Raw genomic sequence first — 24,756 nt, 5'->3', positions numbered from 1 at the left:
TAAAAAAAAAAAAAAAAAAAAAAAACTACTAATATTTGAAAACATCTCTTTAAGCCAGCCACTACAAAGCAACCAAATGTCTCCTTCACTAACATAATCTATCTTACTTACTCAGCTACTCCTACCTCAATTTTGCATAATAAATATACACTCAAATATTTTACACAAGGCACACAAGTATTGTTACTTGATTACGATGATGGTATGCCAACTATCCATCCCTGTTGCGAATGGGACCCTCCCACCACTTGTCTTGGGACCCATTGCTTTATTTCCTCAAAAGCACACAGCGTTTCTGAATCGAGCCCACCAGCAAACTGCCCAACCAGAACCCATTTATTTGCATCACAACCTCCATTTTTATCTTCTAATGCTATTATAATGCTATATGAAAGTTTGAGAGTAGCTTGTTACCTGGTGAGTTCTGTATACGAAGTGAACTCCCTGGAGTAGGAGCGACTCCCGGTTGGATTCTTTGTCCGAACTGCGAATCGAATTCAGCTCTGTTTTCACCCTTTTCATGTACATCTTCGCCAGATTCATAGAAGCTTGCTTTATCTGGAAATGGTTGATGAAATTGTACGTTGCATGAAAATGGATTGGTTAGAGAATTTAGGGATGTGATTTGATGAGCGATTTCGTGTTTGTTTGCCAAGTTGGAAAGAAACCATACCTTACTCGTGATACCGGAGTCTAGCATCCAATTTGTTGGGAGTTTTAGGTCCTGATAAGAATGCATTACGGTATTTCGAAGCCCGATTAAGCGTTGTATGCCTCGCTCCGACCTTTCATTATATGAGGAAAGAAGTAAAAATCAAGACCAGATGCGATTTGGATAATGAAAAGGTATCAAAAAGTGTAAGAAGATCTAACTTGTCTAATAAGCTCGCCATCTTCTTCAGGGCTGCCTCACATGGAGAATTAGTGTCATCCTTGTACAAAGAGATCTCATTTTCCAACAGTTTAAGCGCCCGGTATTCTATGGCTGCTTCTCGCATGGCATCGGCTTTCTTCTCGGGCCACTTGAAATGTTTCAACACAGCCCGCTCATCGGCCTGCAGACAAAATTTTAACATCCAATAATAAATGGGGGAGGAGCAAGCATATGGTCATCCATCAACCACAACATTTCAACTCTTTCTCAACATCATTATTTTCACATTTTTCTGAAGTAACTTGTGGATGATTATTATAGTTTCTCTTATATCCACAGTGTCTAAGCTATAGCTTGTGTGTTCACCAGACAACCAACCGTACTATATTTGGTTGCCAAGCAAACTCATAGAATATTAAATCTTAGACAGATGACCAGAGATCGTTACACCTTTCGTGCGGGTTGAAACTTATCCCACAAGGAATTTCGTTCCTTAGGACCGTTATAGTTACGGCTGCCATTCACCGGGGATCGGTCGTCGGCTCCCCTGTCATCAAGTCACCAACTTCCCTTATGACTTGTACTCATTCCTTCTAAGTTTATCATTTTACATGGCCCTCATTGACCACTAGGATTATCGGAATAAGTATATCCTATTAGACATTGCGAGTGCAGCCTTGATAGAACGCCCTTCTCAAAGCGCCATTTATAGACACAACAAGAAAATAGACTACCACAGACTAACTGAAATACAGCATCACTTTTATCATAAAGACCGGCATCAATATATCAGCTCTAGCAGGCGGCAGCTTCAATAGTTAATGTATCTGAATGATTTTCGTTTCGGGTTTTTCTTCATTATAAGCTCAAAAGACACTATATAGAAAGTAACTACTGGAATTATCATTAAGTCTCAGTTTCTGCATAAACATGCTTCCTTCTGTTTTTAGAAATCAGGTCTAGAAGAAATATACGGCATATTCCAAGTGATCAACAAAGCATTATCAGTGACACATGGTTGAGGAGTGTGGAGATAAGATAACATATGACTAATGTACGTATAGATTTGAGCACAGTGAAATTCCACAAATGACAAATTTTGATAATCATCTGGTGTCTTCCGGTTTCAAGCAAAATAGACAAAACTGTACAGTTGGCCAGTCAACATCAACAAGGACTTTACCACAAAATTAACAAAGAAAAAGCCAAAGCCACGTCATTCTCAATCCAAAAGGTTCTAGAATTTGGGTGCAGAATAGATTTTTTGGTCCAAAAGATATAAAAGCCACCTCACATGCCCACGCTTTCTAAAGAGTATCGAGTTCGCCCAAGAAAATGCCATTAACTTTCTGGATAGATTAAGCTTTCTTAGTTAATAAAGCAATAGTATGGCTCACAGGGTGGTGGGTGTACTTCTGCAGGACGGATTCTGCCATTTTCCAATGTTAGAACCTTCAGATTAGAAGCTGAGTGACCTCGAAACCAAAGAGCGAGTCCTCCGGGGACAACCCGACTAGTCAAGACTAGGTAATGTACAAAATCAATTATAAAGATTTGGGTCCCCTCATTCTCAAGTCCCTTTGTCAAAAAAAGGAAAGGAAAAAGTAGACAAAAACTTAAAGAGACGATCCAGTCCATGGCACGTTTAGAAGTCAGAAGGGGGCCATCTTAGCTTAGGACAGTGTTATGGGCTCATCCGTGTAAGAATTAGGAATTCCTCTTCCAACTCGTCCTGAAAGATAATGCACGCAGCATTTTCCAGACATACATTATAGGAAGGCACTAGCCCAGCTCAAAGCATTATATGTTCAATTATTGATCGGATTGCTGCTTTTCTCCTAGTAAACCAGACCATATTCATGAACAATAACTAGAAAATCTTCTACTTTGTATGACATGATATGGCCCACCACACCCAGAATTCTTTGTCCTAAAACTTACTCTTTCCATGGATTTACACAGAAAAGGAAAAGGAGACAAGTAAAGATTTACCAATGATGAGAGCTGGAAATCAAGCCAATCGACAAATTTGAGGACATCTTCTATGTCTGTATAAGCTGCAACAAGAACCTTGTCGATGAGGCCATTGATGAACTCTCCTTTGGTTTCAATGTCAGCTTTTATCTGTAAATTGATGATGAACACTATTAGCTATGGCTTAATTTTTCAATCAAAGCAACAAAAATCACCGCCTTACCGCTAAAAGATGCGCAGAACGATTCTGAATTTCCCCAACAATGCTATTGTGGGCATTGATCGCAGCTGGTTTCCCCAACAATGGAGGACCTCTCTTCCCTTCTTTCTTTTTTAAGGAGTGAAAGAGGCGTACGAGGTCTGGAGATTTCTGAGAGGCCACTGGTCGGGGCAAGGATTTCACGGGAAGAGGCGGCGGCGGCGGCGGCGGCGGCGGCGCCCGTCGTGGTGGTGGTGGTGGTGGTGGAGCCGCCTTGGATTCCGAATCCTTAACATTCCGACAGGAATTTGATGGTTGGGCCTGCAACTTTCCATTTTCGAGTTTCTGATTGTACTCGCCAACCGACTGAAAATTGAAAACGATTCTGAAATTCCTTCAATTTTTCAACCGAAAATAGAAAATTAATTTTCAAGGAAACGACTATGGCGTCTTCCTTCCTCACCTGGTCGTTGTTGCTAGCATTAGCGCACTTCGCTTCAGCGGCGGCTAGGTCACGGACGAGCAAATCGTTCTTCGATTGAAGTTCCAGGTTCAAGCTCTGAGACTTCTGCAACTCCTCCTTCAACGCCACTAACTGAGACTGCAAATCCTTAATCAAATCCTCTGTGAAACAAAGCTTCTTCTGCAATTCACTCTTGACTCCATTACAATCCTCAACATTCGAACAACGCCGCAGCGAATCTTGCTTGAGACCACCACGGTTGACCACTCGAGCCGAAACTCCAACATTCTCACCATCTCTCCCCTTCTTTGGAGCATTCGGCGTCAGAGATCTGCTAACTCTCGAACTTTGCTTCTTCACAACAGACTGCGGCGTCGATTGAACGGCCGATACAGAAACCATCCGCTTCGGCGACTCCATAGCCTTCGAAGAAACCCTTCCGCCGCGAGATGACATCGTAGAGTTCACAGAAGTCGATTTCCCTCTCTGTTCCATCAAAGCTAAGCGGAGGCGCCGTCGTACTGACTCAGATGTAAACCGATCAAGAAAGGCCAATTACCTGGCAGCCGCCGCCATGCACCGGGCAAAAAACCTCAAGAGGGAGAGAGATATAGCAACATACCTGAAAAGAGAACCACAACAAAGCACCAAACAAAACAAACCTCTACGCCAATGGCAAGCAAGCAAGCAAGAAAGAGAGGATTGATTAACAATGGCGATTAAGAGCAGTAGTCCGCCATTAACTTAACTTAGAATCTAAATTGAACCAACCCACCAATTGAGTATTCGTCTGTAAACTGGATTTGATCATAAGATCAAATGGTTTATCATGGGATTGTTGGACCACTTTCCAGTTCTTGGATGGATCAAACTTCCAAAGATGAAAACGGAAGGTCGCCGCTCAACATCATCTCAACTTTTGCCTTTTTCTCATTTGTGTTCGGTGGGAAGATTTTCCATTTCATAATTAAATATGAAAAGGAATTTCGGCGAATTTCTCCATTTTGATGCTAATTAGCTCTTGAATTTCGTGAAAAGTATTTGTTATAATTGACATTGTTTAATAATTAAGTGACTAAGCTAAAATTTTACATTAATTCATATCTTTTCTTTTAAGCTAAAGTTTTGACATTATAATATTAAATTATGTATTTATAGGTTTAATTACATCTCCTAATTATTTTTTAATAATCTCATTTAATGAAATTATTAGACAAAAAAAAATTATTAACAATCAAATACTAAATTTTTTTTAATTTTATATCTAATAAATTAAATACATTATTCTTAAATTTAAAACTAAAATTAACATTTAAAATGAGAATGATAAACACTTCTAAGCGAAATTAACGATAACGATATCACTAAGTAATGAAAAAGCTGGACAGGAAGGAAGGAAAGCCGAAACGAAGGATTCATGCTCAATCATTAGGACAATGACATTGATGAAATAGACCAGAAACTTACGAACAATTTAAAATTTTATTTTATTAATATTTTTATTCGAATAAATAAGGTTTTTAAGTTGTTTTTGGAGACAAATATTCTCTATTTTATTTCGAAAGATAGTTTTTTTTTTTTGCATTGTAATTTAAGTCTAACTCATCGATTAAGACATAATCATTGACTGAAACCAGGGTTGTTGTCCCTATCTCCCACCTCGATGTCGATACTTGTGAGATCCCGCATTGGTTGGAGAAGGGAACGGAAATTACTTATAAAGGTATGAAGACCTCTCCCTGGCAGAGGCATTTTAAAATCGTAAGGCTAATAACAATGCGTAACGGACTAGAACGAACAATGTTTGCTAGCGGTGAGTTTGGGCTGTTACAAATGATATTAGAGACAAACACTAGACGGTGTGCAGACAATGACACTAGCCCCAAGGATAGATTATGAGATCTCACATCAGTTAGAAATGGTAACAAAATATTCCTTAGAAGGGTGTGGAAATCTCTCTTTAATATAGCCGTTTTAAAGACGTGGGGTAAACGACATAAACTCATACATATCCATTTTATGAATTATTCTTATTATTATTATTGAATTATTATTATTATTAGGTAAAGATCTAATATTCGTACCTTATCTAAAGTAATAATAAAAATAAAAACAGATATCCACAAGCACATTGGTTTGTCTCTATTGTAAAATATGTATTTCCCAAGAGACACGTGTGTACGTCCAACCCACGGAGCAGCATCCACGCCCAACAAAAATCCACCTGTAAGTTCCATGTCCTCCACGTGGGCATCCCCTACACCCACCCAACAACCTCTGACATCCACGTGGCGTCCCTGTCACGCTCTGCCACGTGGACTCACCGTCCGCCGCTTCCCCATAGATAAAAGGACAGCACTGAATCCCCAATTTCTCCGGTACCTAATTTTCTTCACAGAGATTAAACACAATTTCACAATTAATCGTTCCAATGGCTTCAATACGAGTTCGCCGGCGCCGGATAATTCTCCCGGCGGTGGCGGTGGCAGTGGTGGTGCTGGTTTTTATGGTGAGTTTTGGCCGGAGCGGGAGCGTGGGACACATGCCGTCGACGGAGGAGGAGGGTCGAGATTACCAGGAAATGAAGAGAAAGATGGCGGCGAAAGAAGAAACGGAAAAAGACCGGTCGTCGGAGACTTGGACGGAATGGGCAAAAAAGAAGATCTCCGGTGGACTTGGACTGAGAAATGAACTCCGGGAAGACGGCGTTAACAAAATCGAGAATGTCGTCTCAGGTTCTGGTTTTTCCGGTGCCCAAAGTTTATTAAATTAATAAAAATACCTCTTAATATATTTTTAAAACTTTTAAATTTAAAAAATTAAAATATATATCTCTTAATATATATTTTTTAAAATTAAGTAATACCTGGATGGAATGGTTAATATTAATATCATGTTTCAAGATATAAATTTTATAAATATTTTTTTTATTAATTTAATGTATTGATTTTTATTGAAATTACTTTTTTTCATGATTAAATTATTGGAAAATCTCTTATAAATGAATTAAAAATTGATAAATAAAATTATTCTTAACAACAGAGGCGGGACAATATGGGGCTGAGAAGGGCAGAGAAGCGGAGGACATGGCGGCGGAGAAGGCAGCAGAAACGGCGGAGGAGATGAAGGCGAAGGGGAAGGCGGCGGAGGAGACGACGGAGAAAGGGTTTGTGGCGGGAAAGAAGAAGTCGGAGAGGATAAAAGACGACGTGGTTGGGTCGGAGGACGAGCTGTAATTGAGAAATTTATAATGTAATTTTCTAATTTTTATTTTTAAAATAAATAGTTAAAAATAAAACAAATTTGTTAAATATAAAATTAAAAATTAAGAAAGTTTTTAAAAGTTAATGACACATAAGATAGTATATTAAAGAGATCAAATTTGTTATTTAATTAATTTAAATTTTTTTTAAAAATATATTTTTATAGTATTATTATTTGATTAAAAAAAGATTAAAAATAGAACTCTATTTTTTTAACAAGTAAATACGTTTTTTTTAATATTACAATAATTTTACTAAAAAAGAAAATTAAAAACAATAAAATTCTATATATTTATCGAATTTTTTTAACAAATATTTACCTATTTTATGTTTCTATTGTTTTATTAAAAAATAAAAGTAAAGAGAAAAATAGAACTCTTAGTTATATTATATAGTTTTTTCGCATTCAGCCTCAAAGCTAAAACGACGTCGTGTAGTGTGAGGTCAATTTCGGCAGGTAAAATCTGGAGGCAGAAAAAGAAATAAACAAAAACGCATCGTTCAAAGAAGATTGGAGAAAATAAATAAAATTAGATTTAAACGTAAAAACTGAAGCGCGTGGAGTTGAAAGTACGTGGTTGACATTGAACGTGTTGTGAACGCGCTACTATCGAGCGTGGGGAAGGGTAGCTTTATAATTGAACGGTTCAATAATCTATGGCGCGAAGCCGAGTAAAAGTCAGAAGAGAAAAAAAAAAAAATAATAATTATTATAAAAATGATTTAAAAGAAGAGAGAGAGAGAGAGAGAGAGAGAGCCACAAATTTGGCTGATGGAAATTTAGCAGTGACGAAGAAGAAGAAGACGAAGAAGGAGAATGAGAGTTGGGAAGTATGAGTTGGGGAAAACTCTGGGAGAAGGAAATTTCGGCAAGGTAAAGTTGGCCGTCGATCTCCGTTCCGGCCGCCGTTATGCTGTCAAGATCCTTGACAAGACCAAGATTCTTCATCTCAACTTCTCCGATCAGGTTTGGTTTCATTTCCTTTCATCCTTTTATTTTAGTTCTTATTATTGTTATTCAGCGAATCGAACTGATGCAATCGGAATCGATTGCAGATTAAGCGTGAAATAAGTACTCTCAAGCTTCTCAGACATCCGAATGTTGTTAGACTCTATGAGGTTTGTGATCGAATGTGTGATTCGTGTGGATTCTATGAATGAACGGGAGATTTGAATGTTTTGTGTATATTCTACAGGTTTTAGCTAGTAAGACGAAGATTTATATGGTTATGGAGTGCGTCACTGGTGGGGAATTGTTTGATAGAATCGTAAGCGTTCTATCTGATGTTGATTTAATTTAGTTATTAGTTGAATTCTTGATCGATAGAGAGAATCGGAGATTTATGTGTGCTGTTTTAGGAATCAAAAGGTAAGTTGGATGAAGCTGAAGGACGACGACTCTTCCAGCAGCTTTTTGATGGTCTAAGCTACTGCCATGATAAAGGAGTTTACCACAGAGATCTCAAGGTATTTACCTGCTATTTCTGTCTCCTTGAATCAAATAATCACTCTTCATAGCGTTTTTATTTAATATTCCTTGTCGGTTGATGATCCATGTAGCTGGAAAACGTGCTTGTTGATGATAAGGGAAACATTAAGATTTCTGATTTTGGCCTCAGTGCTTTACCGCAGAATTGCAGGGTAATTTTATACATATCTACTTTCGAGATCATTTTCATGTAGATCTAGGCTACTTAATTAGCAGTTCAAGAACTAGAATTAATGGATAGTTCATGACATTAGGAAGATGGTTTGCTGCACACCACCTGTGGAAGTCCCAACTATGTTGCACCAGAAGTACTTGCTAATAGAGGATACAATGGAGCTGCCTCTGATATATGGTCATGTGGGGTTATCTTGTATGTGATTCTTACAGCTTGTCTTCCATTTGACGAGACGAATCTGGCTCTACTTTATAAAAAGGTACCTAAAGCTGATTGCGAAAGGGGAAAAAAAAAAACAAACAAAAGGAAGAATCTAAATATGTCTTCTATTTGTTTAGATCTCTGTCTGTATCTCTCTCTCTCCTCCCTTTAGAAAATATATTTATATGCATCAACATTCGTTGTAGACTTTGAGGGGGGATTTTCAGCTACCCAAATGGTTATCAGCAGGTGCCAGAAATTTGATAAAGAGAACTCTTGACCCCAATCCCAATACTCGGATTACAATGGCAGGAATTAAAAAGGATGAATGGTTCAAGATTGACTATAATCCTGCTTCTCCTTGTTATGATGATGATGAGGATGAGGATATTCCATTCACTGATCAGGACGATGCCATCTCGGCGCACGATGAGGTATACACAGAGAGATGAAGAGACAATCTATGTTTCTTTCTCCTTGTCTTCTCTCCACCTTTCCCTCTCTGTGTTGTGTTGTCTTAACTGATGGGATTTTGGATGTTACCTTGGTGTAGGCATTTGACGGTGAAAACAGCCCAGAATCTCCCTCTATTATCAACGCGTTTGAGTTAATTGGGATGTCTTCAAGTCTGGACCTGTCCGGCTTCTTTGAGCAAGAGGTGAGAGCTCAAGAGCAGAAGGACTATGGAATCCGTGGCTTGTTTGTTTGTTTATTTAGAACTTCCATTTTATTACTTATCCAAAGCTTATTCGATAATCATTTTGTTTTTATCTTCTAATTTTCGGTAAGCTTTTTACCTTTCTTACAAACATACTTGAATGAAAAACTATACCTGCAAGTACTATTTATAACTTTCGTCAAAATAGTTATCATAAAACCTTAATGTTGTAAGCTGAACAATCACAGGATGTTTCTGAGAGGAAGACCAGATTTACATCCAACCATTCTGCCAAGGACTTGCTCGAGAGGATCGAGATTATAGCAACGGATATGGGATTCCGGGTCCAAAAGAAAAGTGGAAAGGTTGGTACCCAGTTCTTAGAAATGAAAGAATTTGGTAGATGTCAATATCATTAATCACTGCATGAAAATGGATTGATTTGAGCTCTAAGCCATCGTAGTCAGCCATTTTAAATGACAAAGGCCCCTCTATTTGAAACCCTTTGCCATAAGTTACCCACTAACATGCAGTTTCTCTCTCTTTTATGCATCTTCAGTTGAAAGTAATGCAAGAGATAAGAAATCAAAGAAGCCTAAGCAATCTCTCATTCAAAGCAGAGGTAAACATTTCATTAAGCCTTGCATTTAAATTTTGATTGTTCCCATAACCAAACCTGCTTGGTCTCAGGTCTTTGAGATTAGCCCATTGCTTAACGTAGTGGAACTGAAGAAATCCTTTGGAGATTCCTCAGCTTACAGACAGGTACACAATTCATAGCAAGTAAGAAAAACTCGAGCTAAAGAATCAGCCTTCTTTACTTCCTAACATTCATTTCAATTCAAACCCTGCAGTTGTGTGAAAGGCTATCAAATGATTTGGGCACAAACCCCGAGCTCGAACGGCATAATTCGAGTTCATTCACGTTAAATAGTACATGTTAGAAGAAAGTGATACCCAGTTATAGGTCTTTGATTAGAATTATTGTTGTGTTTATAGTTTGGGTTGCTATCATTTGCCTTTGATTGGTGCATAAGTTGGTTTAAATGTAGATAGCAGATAGAGCCAAATATTACATGGCTGGAAGCGTCCCGTGTGTGTCCCCTTGTACGTAATTCGATATCAAATGTAAAAGAACTGAAGTTCATTTGTATGATAGAAGAATTCCATTGTTGTGGCATTCTGGCAATCAATCGAGAAGGAGAGGAGCCACTATTGACTTCACAAAGATGTTAATGATACGCCCGAAATAACTATCGATCTTACATAACATGCTATCAAATTAAAAATATTGATCGTCACTCGGTTTTTTTTCTTTTTCTTCCCATTTTGAATGATCTGTTTAGAAATTTATTATTTTTTTCACCACGTGCTTTCAATTATCTATCCGGAATTCCTTATTTTATATGGGTATTAAAGTTATTATTAAAGTTTGTCTTTTTAAATCTTTTAAATTTCATGTATGAGTTCGACAGAAATTAGAGTGCTCAAAGCAAGCCTACGCTCTGTATACATTAGCATGAGATAACTTTATAGGATTTCGATCCCCTATTCAGTGATAATCAATCTGTCAATCAATAAAAAAAAGAGTTTTTTTTTTTTATTCTTTCGTATGCGAAGCAGGCTTCCAAATTCATTATGCACCCAACACGAGACTAACAAGACTCAATGCTACCTGTGCATGAGGTAATCTATACAAGAACTGATGACTATGGTTGCTCAAAATACTTTGGGGGGTAGGGGTGTGCGAGTGGGGAAGTCGGGATGTACACACACAGGGGCGTGCGGGGTGAGATGAGTTCAACGAGAACAGAAATCTCGTTGAACTTTTAATTATTTTTATCTATCTAGTTCCTAAACTTTGAAAAGTAGCTACTTGATCTATAATTTTTAATTTTGTCTCGAGAAACTTTAAAAACGTTTAATAGGTCTCTAAATTTTAAATGATTTTTAAGTTCTTGAGTTTTCAAATTTTTTTTTTTTAATTTAATAGATTATTTACCTTAAATTTATAAGTTTAAAATCATATTAAATATAAAATTTAATTTTATAACTAATAATATTTTTTAAAAAATAAAACATGTGAGACTACTTTAACATTCTTTAAGATTTTAAATTATAAGAACTAAATTGAAAAATTATCCACAACCACTCTCGCACATAAAAAATATTTTCGAATTTTGCAGAAAATTGAAGAGAAAAAAAAAAAAAGAAAAGAAAAGAAAAGAAAAGAAGGCTAAGGGGCCAAGACGAGGGAAGCGCACTGCAGTCGTTCCGAAAGCTACATAACCAAAACGCTCGAAACATACACAACGGGAGAGTCGATCAACCATGAAATCTTCGGCCTCAGCTAACTCAAAATCTCCTTTCAAGTTCAGGATGTGAGTTCTTTTATCTCTTTCTACTTCATCATTGTTCGTTTCATTGATTCCTCTTTCTTATGGCTTTATATTTGGTTTTATGTTCCCAATCATTATCAAAGTCCGACGGCGGAGAATCTAGTGCCAATTCGCTTAGATATCGAAATCGATGGTCAGAGATTCAAAGATGCCTTCACTTGGAACCCTACTGGTAATTTCGTTTATTTATATCGCTCATGCCTGTTAATGTTTCCTTTTCAATCAATGATGTTTGATGTGTAGCGTAGTTTCAGCTCTGACCGTTCGAATTTAGGGTTTTTTTGTCCCTAAATTTATGATTTCTGCTTGGAAGACTGAATTAGTCCCTGTTTTACCGATGATATCGGCGTATTGTTGATTCTTTAATGAAAAACTTGCATACTTCATTTAGTTTTTATATACGAGTTTAATGTCTTCCATGAACTTTTAATTATGTACATAATAAATATGTTAAATCTAAAATATATTGAATAGGTCAAGAATTCAAAGTTCAAAGACTATTAGACACAAAATGGAAGTTTTGGGACATATTTTTAAATTTAGAGATCTATGTTAGACACAAGCTTGAACATTCAAGGGCTTGGCTTGTAATTTTAGCTAAAGTTTATACATGTATATAAAATAGTATTTATGAATAAGATATTTAATGTCCAACCTTAACCTTAGGATTAATAGAGGTAAGAGTTCCATCATTGATATTACTTGTTTTCTCATCATTCCTTTCTCTACAATGAGTTTTATGGTTCTTAAGAAAACATTTAAATTCTTCTGCAAACTCCAAAACGTACCAAAACTTTTGGCAATGTTGTTTAGGGAGGTAAAGGATTTTTTTGGATATGGCCTTATCGTACCATCCTTTCAAGAACGCAAAAGCCCTATTATGGAAAAACCTCATCATGGCTTTCTTTTGGAATTTGTGGAAAGAAAAAAATCAGAGAATATTTGCAGAAAAGACAGACTTACACAAAACTTTTCAACAATGTTGTTTACCAAGCTATATTTTGGTGTAAACGGTCTAATATTTTTACTTCCTATAGTTATACCTCCCTCATTGCAAATGGGGAAGGTCTTTTATAAACATCATGAATTATACATCCCTCTTGTAAGTTTCACTCATCAATGAAATTGTCTCTTGTCGAAAGAAGAAAAAAAAAGTTTTTGAAAACTACATTTTAGTTTTCAAAACTCAGCTAGGTTTTTTAAAACATAGGTAAAAAGTAGGTAACAAAACTAGAAAACCCATAGAGACTTAATTTTGGAAGACTAAAAACCAAAAACCAAATAGTTTTCGAACAGGATCTAAGTTATTTAGGTTTCAACACGGGAGCTTGAACCTAGGAATTCAGTGGTTATCTTGAAACATCCCAAAACAGTAGGCACTCTTTAAGGTTAACTTGAAAATGTGTTTTTTGCTCTTGTGATAGTATCTCCAATTGCATGATTATATCTTATGTGTACTCTAGATCCCGATTCAGAGGTGGTGGTCTTTGCAAAGAGGACGGTGAAGGATTTAAAGCTTCCCCCAGCATTTATAACACAAATTGCACAATCCATTCAAGTAAGAACAATGGTTATCCGATCCTTCCTCTCCCATTCTTCAGGATTTCAATTGTCAGCCTAAACCATGTTTTCTAGTAATTAAGAGCAATTTTTTTTAACTTACATGAATTTTTGTAATGAAATATTGACATGCCATCAAATTTAATTATGTTTACTCTTGGCTTTTGCTTATTAGTCACAACTTACAGAATTCAGATCCTTTGAAGGTCAAGATATGTATACTGGTGAAAAGATTATTACAATCAAGGTTTGTCTAATTGGCATTGCAATACCAATCTCTTGACAACCTCCTCTCTTTATCATTATCTTACAGCTAGATGCAAAATAATGCAATTCTTTTTCTTTTCCAGCTTGATCTTCGAGTAAACAATACGCTCATAAGGGATCAGTTTCTGTGGGTAAAGTTGAACATACTCTTGATACATTTGACTGGAACAAATATTTATTAAGCTTACTTGTGCAAACTGTTATGTCTTTTAGGACTTGAACAACTATGAGAGTGACCCTGAAGAGTTCTCCAGGACATTCTGCAAAGATTTGGGTATTGAAGACCCTGAAGTAGGAGTAAGCAAAAATCAATTGAATTTGAAAATATACAAAATAAATTTTTTTGTACATGTAAATTGGTTCCTTTGGTGATGAAAAGGCAGCATCTCACTTCGAAGGGATGGATTGTCAATGAGTTATTTTCACCTAAAGTCTCCTGTAATTGTTTTTTTTTTCCCCAACTATTGGATACCATGAGAATTTCATTTATTTTTGTGAGGTAGCCTGCAATTGCTGTTGCGATTCGAGAGCAGCTTTATGAGGTTTGTTTTTTCTTACCTGTTAAGCCTCCCTTTCATAAGGACAATACTTTTTACAGTTCTGTTCACAATCTGAATGCATTATTTCATCACTGCATCTTCATTGTGTCTATGTTCCAGATAGCCATGCAGAACGTTGCTTCAGCAAGAGAAAGCAGACTGAGCAAGAAGGGCCGCCGAGGGTTTGAGCATGTTTCAGCAAGGTATATTCATTCAAACTTGTGCGTTGTTCCTCATTCTCTTTTGTAATTGGGACTTGGAATGAAACTAAATTTTCACCTTTACTCATTTGTCTTTTGCAATTGTGCTTCGTTATCTGTTTGGTGCAACAGTAAAACTGGAGGTGCTTCGGTGGACTTGATGAAGTTATTTGGTCATCGATCAAGTGCTGTTCGGTGAGTATTATTTTATTAATTTTTTTGAGTAATTACTTTATTCCCTGTTACCATTTTCCTAATACATACGTTTTATTCTAATTTTTTAGGTTGTAGTTTGTGTTTATTATTAATGTTCTTTCTTTCTAAAATGCATATCTTAAACTTATCTATTCTCACGTTTTAATATAAAAAATATTCAAAATACAAAGTCACTTGATATGCACTCTTTCGAACAATCTATACAAGTTAATGCACTTGGAGCTTAGATCATTGTTCTTTTGGCTGTCTTGGTTTTTATACCATTTTCACTTGTCAGGGTTGGTGAATTTCGATTGGGAGTGATCTTTTCTTTTTTTTTCTAAATTAAAAATTAACTCATGCTATTAGTGTATTTCTAATATTCGTTGCAGCTAACATGTAAAATTATAAAAATTTGATGCTTATGGTAGTATGCACTAAAATGCAACAGGAAAAGAAAGGACTGGGACATCTACGAACCAATTGTCGATCTTCTATCCAACGAGGAAGTAGATGCCCTTGAAGCAAAAGAAGAGAGGGCTGCTCGATAATATATTATCGGTTGCAAGGAGTTGAGAATATCACTCGTATTGTCATCGAACAGTGTCGACTTTTCCAGTGGAGGTAAATTATTCAACTCAGATGAAGTTCGTAGGCAGTTGTTCTTGCTATCTTAACACATACTTAGCATTCTTTAACTTCCAAGTTAAAAGCTTTCGAAGCAATTCTTCATCGACTGTACGTAATCCCTTTCTAGCTCTCAAGTAGGGACATGAACTCTCTGATAAGTTCATATGGTAGATCTTTTGACAAGTTTTACCGTATTGGCATGGACTATATCTCACTAGAGAAGGGTAGACCTTCTGAAATGAGTTTTCATTCTATTTCTTGCCTGTGATTTCATAGTCAAAATCAGAACCATTCAAGAAGTGTTGAATGACTCATTAAGAAGGATTACACTGTTCCATTTAGCTGATAAGTGAAAAGTTCACTGATAGAACCATCTGGGCTTTTCCACAATGCTCCATTTTCCTCTTTGGAAGTTGGGATATGGGTCGTGGCAAGGCTTGGTGATAACATTCCATAGCAGGGTCCAAGAGAAACTCTCTTACTTTTGGATATGGCTGAAAATTTTATTATGAGACTCTCTAGGATGGATTCGGTTTCACCTCCACTTCATGTGTTGCAAACTAGTTCGATAGAGGACTATTTAGAGATTTAGTTCGATAGAGGACTATTTAGAGATTTGGAGGTCAATGTGAGCCCGGTTGAAGTTGAGTATGAGGTTGTCGTTAAGGTCAATTGAGTTTGGCAAACTCTTTTAAGAGTTTATTTGTTTCGAAGTTTATAAGTTTAATCGTTGGAAGTCCAAAAAAGTTACAAGTTTAAAAGATGTTATAAATGAATGAAGCTCGTTCTGTCTATATTGAGATTTTTCTTGAGAATCTGAGCATAAACCTTTGTCGTTTATAAGTTTTCTTGCAGTTCTTATGATAAATTGCATCTGATCTATTCAATCCAGGTTTGGTCAAGTTAGATCATAGAATACTTTATCCTCAATCCGATAAGACCTAAAACAAATCATGGGGTATTTCCAACTCAATGTTTGATTGGAGGATGAAATTGAAAGGATAATATTGTAGAAATGGAGGTTTTTGGATAATCCCTTCACGAGAAGCCCATCCATATCCCTATCTTTCTTCCTCACAAATCTATGAAAATGACAGAAAAATAAAAATAAAATCTGTACGGAATGATTGAGACTTTAGTATTGATGTGGCAGTTGGAATTAGTGGCTCAAATTTGAGATGTTTAGATATCTGCAACCATTCGTGGCATCGATCCCGTAGATATTCTATTTACGAGGAGGGATTCAAACCTCTGAGCTCAACTTCGAATACCACACTGCAAAATAAGAGCTCGTGTGGAACTTTTTCTTTCTGATATACTAAAACGTAACACAATTTTACAACCCATGTAATAGAAGGGTTGGAGGTACGGCTAAACAATTTAAACTACACTTTCGTTCTCAATAATTGAATGGTTAGTTCCAATTTAATTTCTATGATATTTTAAAACGAAATAATTATCACATCTATTCACGAGATGAATGAGTTATTACAAAATGGATCAAAATGAGTTATTCATTCACGTGGTAGATGAGTTTTATGAATTGACGTTTTTGTTCTATTCTATTTGAAATTATTGGTAACAAAATTGGTATCTAATTTAAAAAATTATCTCTCTAAATCAAAATACCGAGAAAGATGAGGTTCCATTTCCCACGAGGAAAGAGATTTCATTTTTACATTAACTAAGAGTAATAAGTCTCACCATGATTAAGAGCTTCTTCAAATCATGGGGATTCATTCCTTCCCTATAAACAAAACGAAATCATAACTGATTGAGAAATAGAGAAAAAGAGTTATCTACAATCTTTTGGCCACGGCCGAGACAACGGCGACCACCACGACGATGATTAAGAAGACACATTATAGACGGTGGAGGTGGTGGCGGCGGCGGCGGTAGTAGTAGAGTTAGTCTTGTCTAAAATAGACCACATAACTTGCACGTCTTCATACCCACATGCCATCACCTCTCCTTGCAGGTCTCTCACGTCTACTCGCTTCTCTTGCTCTACAAAAGAAACTTAAAATAAGACCGTTTTCTTTGTTTTTTGCTCCGTCGTTGAAAATTCAAAAGAAAACCCGAGAGCTCACCTGAGTCGGAGTCGGAGTGGGACTTCTTCGAGTCTCTCGGGTGTTGGTTGAAGATTGTGCAAGCCTTTCTAATAGGAGAAGTTATGGTTTTCTTCCAAGAAGCCATTACCAACGAGAACGATGATGCACGTAGACAAGAGTATATATATATATAAAATAAAGTCTTAGAGAGAGAAGGCAAGATCCGTTTTTTCTTATCTAAAAATCAAAATTATTATTATTACAATATTAATAATATTTAAAAAGTATAAAAATAAATAAATAAATATATTATAAAGTGTATTTTCATACTGCAAAAAGCACATGGATCACCGTCCTCTCCGACCTTACACGTGAAACCCTTCACTTCTAACTTTCAAAACACTTTTATTTTTATTAAAAAAATCATTTTAATTGTATTTTCCCCTTGCTTTCAATTATAAATTCTTTTGGACCGATCCAAAATTTTGGATTGATCGGGTCAGTAACTCTAGCAACCCGAATAGAGTTCACAGCTCAACCCAATCCTCTTATTTATCCACCGTACACGTCACATTAATAACTACAATTTCATAAATTTTAAATATCAAACATTTACAAGTCATAGCTTATCACGTTTATTACAAATGTTAAATATTCTTAATCTTTTTAGGAAGAGGGTAGGGTAGGGTTGGGTTATAACCCTATTTTCGAGTTGTCGGGTTTACCCAACAAACAAATGTAAACCTACAAATTGACCTGAATTTTCGATTTTTCAAAAAATTCAACTCAACCTAAATCGGACAAAAAAAAAAAATCTAACCCAACCCAACTCAAAAGGAGGGGACGAGGGACTAGAGCATCAAGCCATCGAGCCTTTTTTGTGCTGGTTTCCTCGTAGAAGCCATCGGGTTGACCTTACCTAAAATTGTAATTGCGCGTTGTTAATCTACGTTTGAAATAATATTTTATGGCTCGCATTCATAATCATTCATTTCGGGCATAATTAATAAATTATTATACAAGTACCAATAATTAATTAATTTGCACAATTATACATTAATTAAAATATTAGTCAATGATTGGTTAATGGTTACCTGTAATTAAACAACTAATGAGTCAGTGTTATGGTTCCCAAGTTTACAAATTGTTAAGGAATTAACTAATAATTAAACCTCTAATTATTGCTTAACTTGATGTTAAGAGCTTTCCCAAAAAACGGGAACATAATCCAAACACATTTCAAAGAACGAGTGATTGTTAAATTTTACGGAATGAATTACGACCTAACTATATGACCTAATTACGGAAGGAGATGTGTATGAATTTTAGCTTGGACATGCTCGGTGAACACCTATGTGCGCTATGACACCTATCAACCATGCCTAAGCTCGACCAGACAATTGATCCAAGTGTATGGACATCATTAAAGTGTAACGTGCTGACCACACTAGGTGTGGATTGTAAAAAAATGGCAGGGATGCGTGTCAATTATTACTTTGTAAAAGACAACAATTCTCTGTAAAAAATATGCGTTACTGTACTCGACACCAACTTGTATTAGTTCTAGCTTACGTTCAGAGTGTACAGGACTGAAAATCAATCGATGCGAGATTCTACTTACACCTTATTGATTGAAAATAAAAACGACAGATATACTGTAAGATCCCACGTTGGTTGGAGAGGAAAACAAAACATTTCTTATAACGGTGTGGAAACCTCTCTTTAGTAGACACGTTTTAAAATCATGAAACTGATAGCGACACGTAACGGACTAAAATGGACAATGTCTGTTAGCGATGAGCTTGAGTTGTTATATAAACGGACCAACGGACCATCGAACAATGAATCGGTAGCTTAATAATACACGTACCCCACCACCCACTTGAGCGAATGAGCTTAAAAGAAGTACAAAATAAGTATACGGAATATTTTGGATGAAGTTGAGAGGACATTGGCATTTGACACCAATAATATCAATTCAATCTGCCTTTCAATGGCCACGCTTGTGTTCAAATCATGTTGTCTTTTTAGTACTCTTTCTCTCTCCTTTAGGTGGCATTTCGAATCTCATCTTTATACCTTTTTTTCTTTCGGATCGACTCACTCAATTATTCTCTATACACTGTTCTTTGTTCGAAAAAAAACTCGTCACCGTAAATTGGATGAGATTACCTTTCGTTAGGTTATTATTAATACTCTTCATGCGTACAGATGACTCGAGATTTCATTAGGTTTAACTTTCGAGCATTCATTTACCTTTCCTTTGGGGTCGAGAGCTACCATCCTTAGATGTACCACATTAATAACAACTGTAACGGCCCAAGCCCATCACCGGTAGATATTGTCCTCTTTGTACTTCCACTTTCGGGTTTCCCCTCAAGATTTTTAAAATGCGTCGGCTAGTAAGAGGTTTTCACATCATTATAAGAAATATTTCGTTCTCCTCCCCAACCAATGTGAGATCTCACAATCCACCCTCTTCAGGGCTCAGCGTCCTCGTTAGCACTCATTTCTCTCTCCAATCAATGTGAGATCTCACAACGATATTCTAACCTAATACGGGTCTCAACCTCCCAGAACTGCCCGTTTTTCAGATGGGTATAGGAACGATCAAAGTTTTTACTAATCAAATTTCAAACTCGACATGGAACGAAAAAACTTACTACCCAAACTAAACTTTCGGGAAAAGAAAAGCAAGTATATTTGCACAAGGTAAGCAAATCAAAACCCACAAGAAGAATCAAATCCAAAATTTCTCAAAGAAGTAGAAGTAGACATAGATATGATGTTGATCTATTGAGATCAACATGAACACAAATCAATATCAAAGTAGGGGCAAGCAAGCTATTCCAAGGTAGGGTTAGGTATTAGGCAAGCATGCACTAAATTTAAAGCCCTCATTTTTATATGTTCTAATCTCTCTTTAGGGGTCGAGACCTGCCGACCCTACAGGTACCACATTAACGACAACTGCAATAGCCTAAGCCCATTGCTAGCAGATATTATTTTCTTCGGGCTTCCCCTGAAGGTTTCTAAAACGCGTTTGCTAGAAAGAGGTTTCCACACCTTTCTAAAAAATGTTTCGTTCTCCTACCAACGAATATGGGATCTCACAATTCACTCCCTTCAGGGCCCAGTGTCTTCGTTGGCACTCGTTCTCCAAAAAGTTCCCTTATAATTCATTTACCTCTCTTTAGGGTCGAGAGCTGTCAACCCTAGAGGTACCACATTAATAATAACTGCAATAGCTCAAACCCATCGCTAGCAAATATTATTCTCTTTGGGCTTTCCCTTTCGGGCTTCTCCTGAACGTTTTTAAAACGTGTTTGCTAGAAAGAGGTTTCCACGCCCTTCCAAAAAAAAATTCGTTCTCCTCCCCAACGAATACGGGATCTCACAATCCACCCCCTTCAGGGCTCAGCGTCTTTGCTAGCACTCGTTCCCCGAAAAGTTCCCTTATAATTCAAACCGTTCAATTCATCTCCTTGTTTGTAGCTCCCTAAAATCAAAGTTCCTTCACTTTTAGGTTGGCATTTGTTTCATATTGACTGCATCATTATCACTTACAAAAAGCATATAAAACATAATATATTTGATATCTTTGCATTAAAAGTTGAGATTTTGTTATAAAATTAGGAAATGGGTTTGTCTTGTTGAGCACTAAACCTAGCTACCTAATATCCTTTTGGGTTAGCCATTAAGGCTTTGAGCTGTATGCCATCAGCATCTCTTGCTACCATTTTTATCACTGACATGATCTTTGGCTTCTTATTCTACATTGCTGGGTTTTTGTTGATTTAGAAATGGACTTTGTTGGTAAACAAGTATCATTTCATTTTATCTCTCTGCTTCACTTGTTTCGTTCACCTCTTTTTCGTGTACAATATACTCGATATGTTAAAAAATCGAGGTTGCGTTTCGTGAGTTCGATTATTTCGAGATATGGGTCGACTCGATTAACCTAATTCTAATCGGTTCTAAGTAAACGTGTTAAGTTTTCCAAAAACTATGAGTAACTGACGAGTAATTTTGAACTAGAAACAAACTCGAGTATACACGAGAGACCCATGTTGGGAAGTAAGAAAAGGAGAAGGTATGAGCAGGTTCCTGACTCGTGGCATCTTCGAATTACTCGATTTGGTTTTTTCTTAACCTAATTCATAAAGAAAATGGGAAAATCCGACGTTCTTCCCTATTTTACAATCTAATGAAGATCAGTGTATTTTTTTTTATCTAAATTAAGCATCAGAGCTGGTGTAACAAGTGTCACATCAGTGTGTAGTATTTCACTTTACAAGCACGTTTTTTCTTCAAACTAAGGTAAATACTGTAAATTTTCTTATCTAACTTAATATCAGAGCTGGTGTGGTAAGTGTCACATCAGTGTACTGCAGTATTTCACTTTACAAGCACGGTTTTTCCTCAAAAGCAAGGTAAATACAGTAAAATTTATCTAAGTTTAAGATTCAACAGAGAGAAAAGTAAAAATTTAGGATAAAAATCGACTGTTATATACGGTTGTTATGAATCGTACTTTCGATTTGTACCATATAATTTATTTTTTTGGGTTTGAAGTACAAAACTACCAACATACACTAGGTATTATATATGCTTTCTTAACAAAAGTACATGATTGTCAATTCTCAAAAAAGGGGAAGCATAGAATAAAGCTATGTGTCATTCCTATCCGCTCACCTACGCACACTTTTAACTCAAAGCTACCTCACGATAATCGAGCTCACTTTAGTATCTCGTACTCACATGACCTGATATTACTGTGATGGTGCAACCAAGGTAATATCAGGTCATGTGAGTATAGCATGATATGAAGAAAACGAAGCATTCTTTGTAAGAGTGAAAAACTTTTTCTAGTAGACGCGTTTTAAAATTTTGAAGTTGACGACATTACGTAACGGGCTAAAACGGACAATGTCTACTAGCAACGACTGACTTGAACGGTTATATGAGAAGGGATGAAATCAAATAATAGATAGCGATTGATGTTGATTAGGGTAGGGAAATTGAAGCACTAAAAAGCTTTTTCATATTCTTCGTACTCTCATTTCATTTTGTGGATCAAACGATCACGAGACTTCGAGATCATTTTCGCTGTTCTTTCATGCTCTAGGTTCTCTCATAATCACACCCACTTGTCTCGATTCAAAAGTTGTCGATTTAGACCTATTCTTTCAAAAAAAAAAAAAAACGATCACTGTTTTAGTATAATAAATATAAATTTATGAGGATTATGGGTGTTCAAATAACCGAGAATCCAACTAATCCAAACTAACAAACCAGAACCATAAAAGTTGGGTTGAGTTAGATTTTTTTGTTCGGGTTGAATTTTTGGAAAACTAAAAATCTGGGTCGATTTGGAGGTTGACGTTTTTCTTGGTCCGATCAGCTCGACCAATTTGACAATAGGGTTAGAACCCAACCCTATCCCACTTTAAAGATTATTACGAAGATTAAAAACATTTGACTTTTGTAATTAATGTTAGTAATGTGTTGTATCTTGTTAATGTTTGATATTTGAGTTTTGCGAGATTTTATTTATTAACGTAACATGTACTGTGAATAAGTATGGTTTTTTAAAATAATTAAAAAAATCAGACAACCCAACCCAATCCAACCGGAAAATAGAGGATTGAGTTAGTTTCGGGTATGGTCGAGTTAGGTTGTGAACTATATTCGGGTTGCTCGGGTCACCAACCCATAAAGTCTCGTTCCAATAGAAAGTATCAGAACCGCTCATTTTTCTCCTTTCCAAAACCTATCGGATGCCGAAACTATTACTTTATATTATAGTTTGCCAACAAAAGGAATCATAAGAAAATGGATTTAGGTACATACCTTTGTACTATATATTCAATAATGGATACAATAGTAACCCATAATATAAAGTGAAATTACATCATATAATATGGTTCCCTTTTAGAGATTTGGTATAGCTTGTTCATCCAACCATCGAAATGGAATATTATTGAATTCGGTGAATTCAATAAAGTCACACGTCGCTTTTATCTGTATAATTAGCTCGTTAGAGGCTAAGACGACATATTTGAATCTCGACCACATATTTCATTGCACTAAAATAATTTTCATTTTTTTTCGATGAACGGTTTGTTAATTGTGTATCAAATAATACCCAGATCGTCACTCGATGAAAGAAATAACAATCTTGCTCCAATCATCAAAACAAATAACTTGAAAACATGACAGCTACACACGAGACTACTTCGATATTTACTTGGGTCTCGAGGATTGTTTGTACTGAGAAAGCATAACGAGTGTGTCATTGTCATGAGGTTTCCAACTTGGGAACTTGCACTAACGGTTCTTACAGGTTGAGCTAGTAAGAGCCATTTTCAACACCGAGACTGTAACAGTACAAGCCCACCACTACAGAATATTGTTCTGTTTAGGCTTTTCTTTTCGGGCTCTATTGAGAAATTTCCACACCCTTATAAAGAATGTTTCGTTCTCCTCTTCAACCAATATGAGATTTAACAGAAACCCTTTAGAGATAAGAACGAGACACTCGTTATCTAAACACCAAGAAACGAGCAATTCAACCGTTTTTATCTCAAACCCGATAAGATTTATCTCATAACCACAACAAAAAGACACAAAATCCCAACTTTCCAACATGGTAAAACCACGTCACCAACTTTTATTCATCATAAAAACAAAAGATTACAAACAAAGAAACCTCGGCCAAAACCCAATTCCAAACCAACCCAAGAACACACATAATATTCAACAAGATCAATGATGAACAAGCCAATGAGCAATGGCCAAAGAAGAAGAACCAGCAGCGGCGGCGAGGGCGGCGGGGACGGCGGCTAAACAGCAAGCGTTTGTCGTTCGGGATCAGAAACACGAGCGTCATAGAATCTAGCAATAAAAGCAGAAGCTTTCCGATCAATCCCAGGCTCAGCCACCCATCTTGTATCTTCATCACTAGGCCACATCCTACGCCTAATCTCACCACTTTCATCCCAATACCCTTCATCTCTTCCACCCTTTGAAAAGCAACAGCTCTTAAAGATGCTGCAAATTGAGAAGCATTTCATGGACTTTGATCTTCCCCCCATAAATAAAACCAAAATTTCTTGTTTGTTCTTCAACAATTTGCCTCCAAGAACACAAAATTCTGCCTTTTTTTGTTGTTTTGATCGGTTTGTAAGCTACAAAATGGCAGAGGAATTGTTGGAGGCTTTTTCAGTGATCACGATGGGAGAGAATATAGGTTGCATGAGTTTTTATAGTGGAAAGATGAACAGGGTTTGCTTTTGTGACAGCTTGTTAAAGATAAAATTTTAATTTTTTTTTATATGAAATGACGTGAAATAGGGTTGATTTCAATTATTCCCGGTCGTGTCGGAAATATTTTATTCTCGTTAACTCGTATGATGTCGCCCGACATTAGTAGCGTTGTTGACATCTCTTTGATAGGTCGAGTGGGACGTAGGTTGTTTTTCCTACATTTTCATCCACTCGTTTTAGCTGTCACAATGTCTCTTAGGGAGTGGTTTCGAGACCCTTGTAAGGAATATTTTGTTCCCACAGGAGTCTAACGTCATTGCTGGCATAGTATATGATATCTGACTCTGATA

General features: G+C 36.5%; 6 protein-coding genes across 7 annotated transcripts; 3 read left to right on the top strand and 3 right to left on the bottom strand.

The window, feature by feature from the left end:
• Positions 1-9: 9 nt before the first annotated feature.
• On the bottom strand, positions 10-4,493 carry LOC111451582 (protein CHUP1, chloroplastic). Its single transcript, XM_023092057.1, has 7 exons — positions 3,511-4,493; positions 3,072-3,413; positions 2,867-2,998; positions 874-1,055; positions 674-785; positions 415-558; positions 10-317 (listed from the first exon to the last, which is right to left on the bottom strand). The coding sequence occupies exons 1-7, from the start codon at positions 4,003-4,005 to the stop codon at positions 192-194; spliced, it is 1,533 nt and encodes a 510-aa protein (XP_022947825.1). The 5' UTR covers positions 4,006-4,493; the 3' UTR covers positions 10-191.
• Positions 4,494-5,893: 1,400 nt separating this feature from the next.
• Positions 5,894-6,786, top strand: LOC111449927 (late embryogenesis abundant protein D-29-like). Its single transcript, XM_023090018.1, has 2 exons — positions 5,894-6,245; positions 6,553-6,786. Exons 1-2 carry the CDS (start codon positions 5,942-5,944, stop codon positions 6,744-6,746), a joined length of 498 nt encoding a protein of 165 aa, XP_022945786.1. The 5' UTR covers positions 5,894-5,941; the 3' UTR covers positions 6,747-6,786.
• A 724-nt stretch (positions 6,787-7,510) lies between these two features.
• On the top strand, positions 7,511-10,476 carry LOC111442472 (CBL-interacting serine/threonine-protein kinase 1-like). 2 transcript variants are annotated; one of them, XM_023079925.1, is made up of 12 exons: positions 7,511-7,740; positions 7,830-7,892; positions 7,970-8,041; positions 8,133-8,240; positions 8,334-8,414; positions 8,517-8,696; positions 8,845-9,072; positions 9,192-9,296; positions 9,545-9,661; positions 9,856-9,918; positions 9,987-10,061; positions 10,151-10,476. In XM_023079925.1, exons 1-12 carry the CDS (start codon positions 7,591-7,593, stop codon positions 10,238-10,240), a joined length of 1,332 nt encoding a protein of 443 aa, XP_022935693.1. In that variant the 5' UTR covers positions 7,511-7,590; the 3' UTR covers positions 10,241-10,476. The 2 variants fall into 2 exon arrangements, with proteins under 2 accessions (XP_022935693.1, XP_022935701.1); XM_023079933.1 differs by lacking the exon at positions 9,987-10,061 and having other exon boundaries at positions 10,231-10,476.
• LOC111442510 (chromatin structure-remodeling complex protein BSH) lies at positions 9,908-15,356 on the top strand. Its single transcript, XM_023079937.1, has 12 exons — positions 9,908-9,918; positions 10,231-10,235; positions 11,551-11,677; positions 11,779-11,867; positions 13,159-13,253; positions 13,431-13,502; positions 13,606-13,653; positions 13,736-13,819; positions 14,026-14,064; positions 14,182-14,264; positions 14,394-14,456; positions 14,908-15,356. The coding sequence occupies exons 3-12, from the start codon at positions 11,628-11,630 to the stop codon at positions 15,005-15,007; spliced, it is 723 nt and encodes a 240-aa protein (XP_022935705.1). The 5' UTR covers positions 9,908-9,918; positions 10,231-10,235; positions 11,551-11,627; the 3' UTR covers positions 15,008-15,356.
• Positions 15,357-16,712: 1,356 nt separating this feature from the next.
• Positions 16,713-17,309, bottom strand: LOC111442547. The gene is made up of 2 exons (XM_023079956.1): positions 17,177-17,309; positions 16,713-17,093 (listed from the first exon to the last, which is right to left on the bottom strand). The coding sequence occupies exons 1-2, from the start codon at positions 17,280-17,282 to the stop codon at positions 16,936-16,938; spliced, it is 264 nt and encodes an 87-aa protein (XP_022935724.1). The 5' UTR covers positions 17,283-17,309; the 3' UTR covers positions 16,713-16,935.
• Positions 17,310-23,775: 6,466 nt separating this feature from the next.
• On the bottom strand, positions 23,776-24,374 carry LOC111442555. Its single transcript, XM_023079967.1, has one exon. The coding sequence runs from the start codon at positions 24,232-24,234 to the stop codon at positions 23,983-23,985; it is 252 nt and encodes an 83-aa protein (XP_022935735.1). The 5' UTR covers positions 24,235-24,374; the 3' UTR covers positions 23,776-23,982.
• Between the last annotated feature and the right edge of the window lie 382 nt (positions 24,375-24,756).

Source organism: Cucurbita moschata, unplaced genomic scaffold (assembly GCF_002738365.1).
Source record: "Cucurbita moschata cultivar Rifu unplaced genomic scaffold, Cmos_1.0 Cmo_Scf00001, whole genome shotgun sequence".
Taxonomy (NCBI): domain Eukaryota; kingdom Viridiplantae; phylum Streptophyta; class Magnoliopsida; order Cucurbitales; family Cucurbitaceae; genus Cucurbita; species Cucurbita moschata.
The sequence above is the reverse complement of the archived record's forward strand: the minus strand, read 5'-3'. Positions and strand labels throughout refer to the sequence as shown.

Coding starts and splice junctions, on each gene's coding strand:
- LOC111451582 (XM_023092057.1), bottom strand. CDS start 4,005: ATGGAACAGAGAGGGAAATCGACTTCTGTGAACTCTACGATGTCATCT. Junction 3,414..3,510: donor ATGCTAGCAACAACGACCAG/GTGAGGAAGGAA, acceptor TTCAATTTTCAG/TCGGTTGGCGAGTACAATCA. Junction 559..673: donor ACTCCGGTATCACGAGTAAG/GTATGGTTTCTT, acceptor AACCATTTCCAG/ATAAAGCAAGCTTCTATGAA.
- LOC111449927 (XM_023090018.1), top strand. CDS start 5,942: ATGGCTTCAATACGAGTTCGCCGGCGCCGGATAATTCTCCCGGCGGTG. Junction 6,246..6,552: donor AATCGAGAATGTCGTCTCAG/GTTCTGGTTTTT, acceptor TCTTAACAACAG/AGGCGGGACAATATGGGGCT.
- LOC111442472 (XM_023079925.1), top strand. CDS start 7,591: ATGAGAGTTGGGAAGTATGAGTTGGGGAAAACTCTGGGAGAAGGAAAT. Junction 8,042..8,132: donor GGGAATTGTTTGATAGAATC/GTAAGCGTTCTA, acceptor GTGCTGTTTTAG/GAATCAAAAGGTAAGTTGGA. Junction 9,297..9,544: donor CCGGCTTCTTTGAGCAAGAG/GTGAGAGCTCAA, acceptor GAACAATCACAG/GATGTTTCTGAGAGGAAGAC.
- LOC111442510 (XM_023079937.1), top strand. CDS start 11,628: ATGAAATCTTCGGCCTCAGCTAACTCAAAATCTCCTTTCAAGTTCAGG. Junction 11,868..13,158: donor CTTCACTTGGAACCCTACTG/GTAATTTCGTTT, acceptor TGTGTACTCTAG/ATCCCGATTCAGAGGTGGTG. Junction 14,265..14,393: donor TTTGAGCATGTTTCAGCAAG/GTATATTCATTC, acceptor TTGGTGCAACAG/TAAAACTGGAGGTGCTTCGG.
- LOC111442547 (XM_023079956.1), bottom strand. CDS start 17,282: ATGGCTTCTTGGAAGAAAACCATAACTTCTCCTATTAGAAAGGCTTGC. Junction 17,094..17,176: donor CCACTCCGACTCCGACTCAG/GTGAGCTCTCGG, acceptor TTTCTTTTGTAG/AGCAAGAGAAGCGAGTAGAC.
- LOC111442555 (XM_023079967.1), bottom strand. CDS start 24,234: ATGGGGGGAAGATCAAAGTCCATGAAATGCTTCTCAATTTGCAGCATC.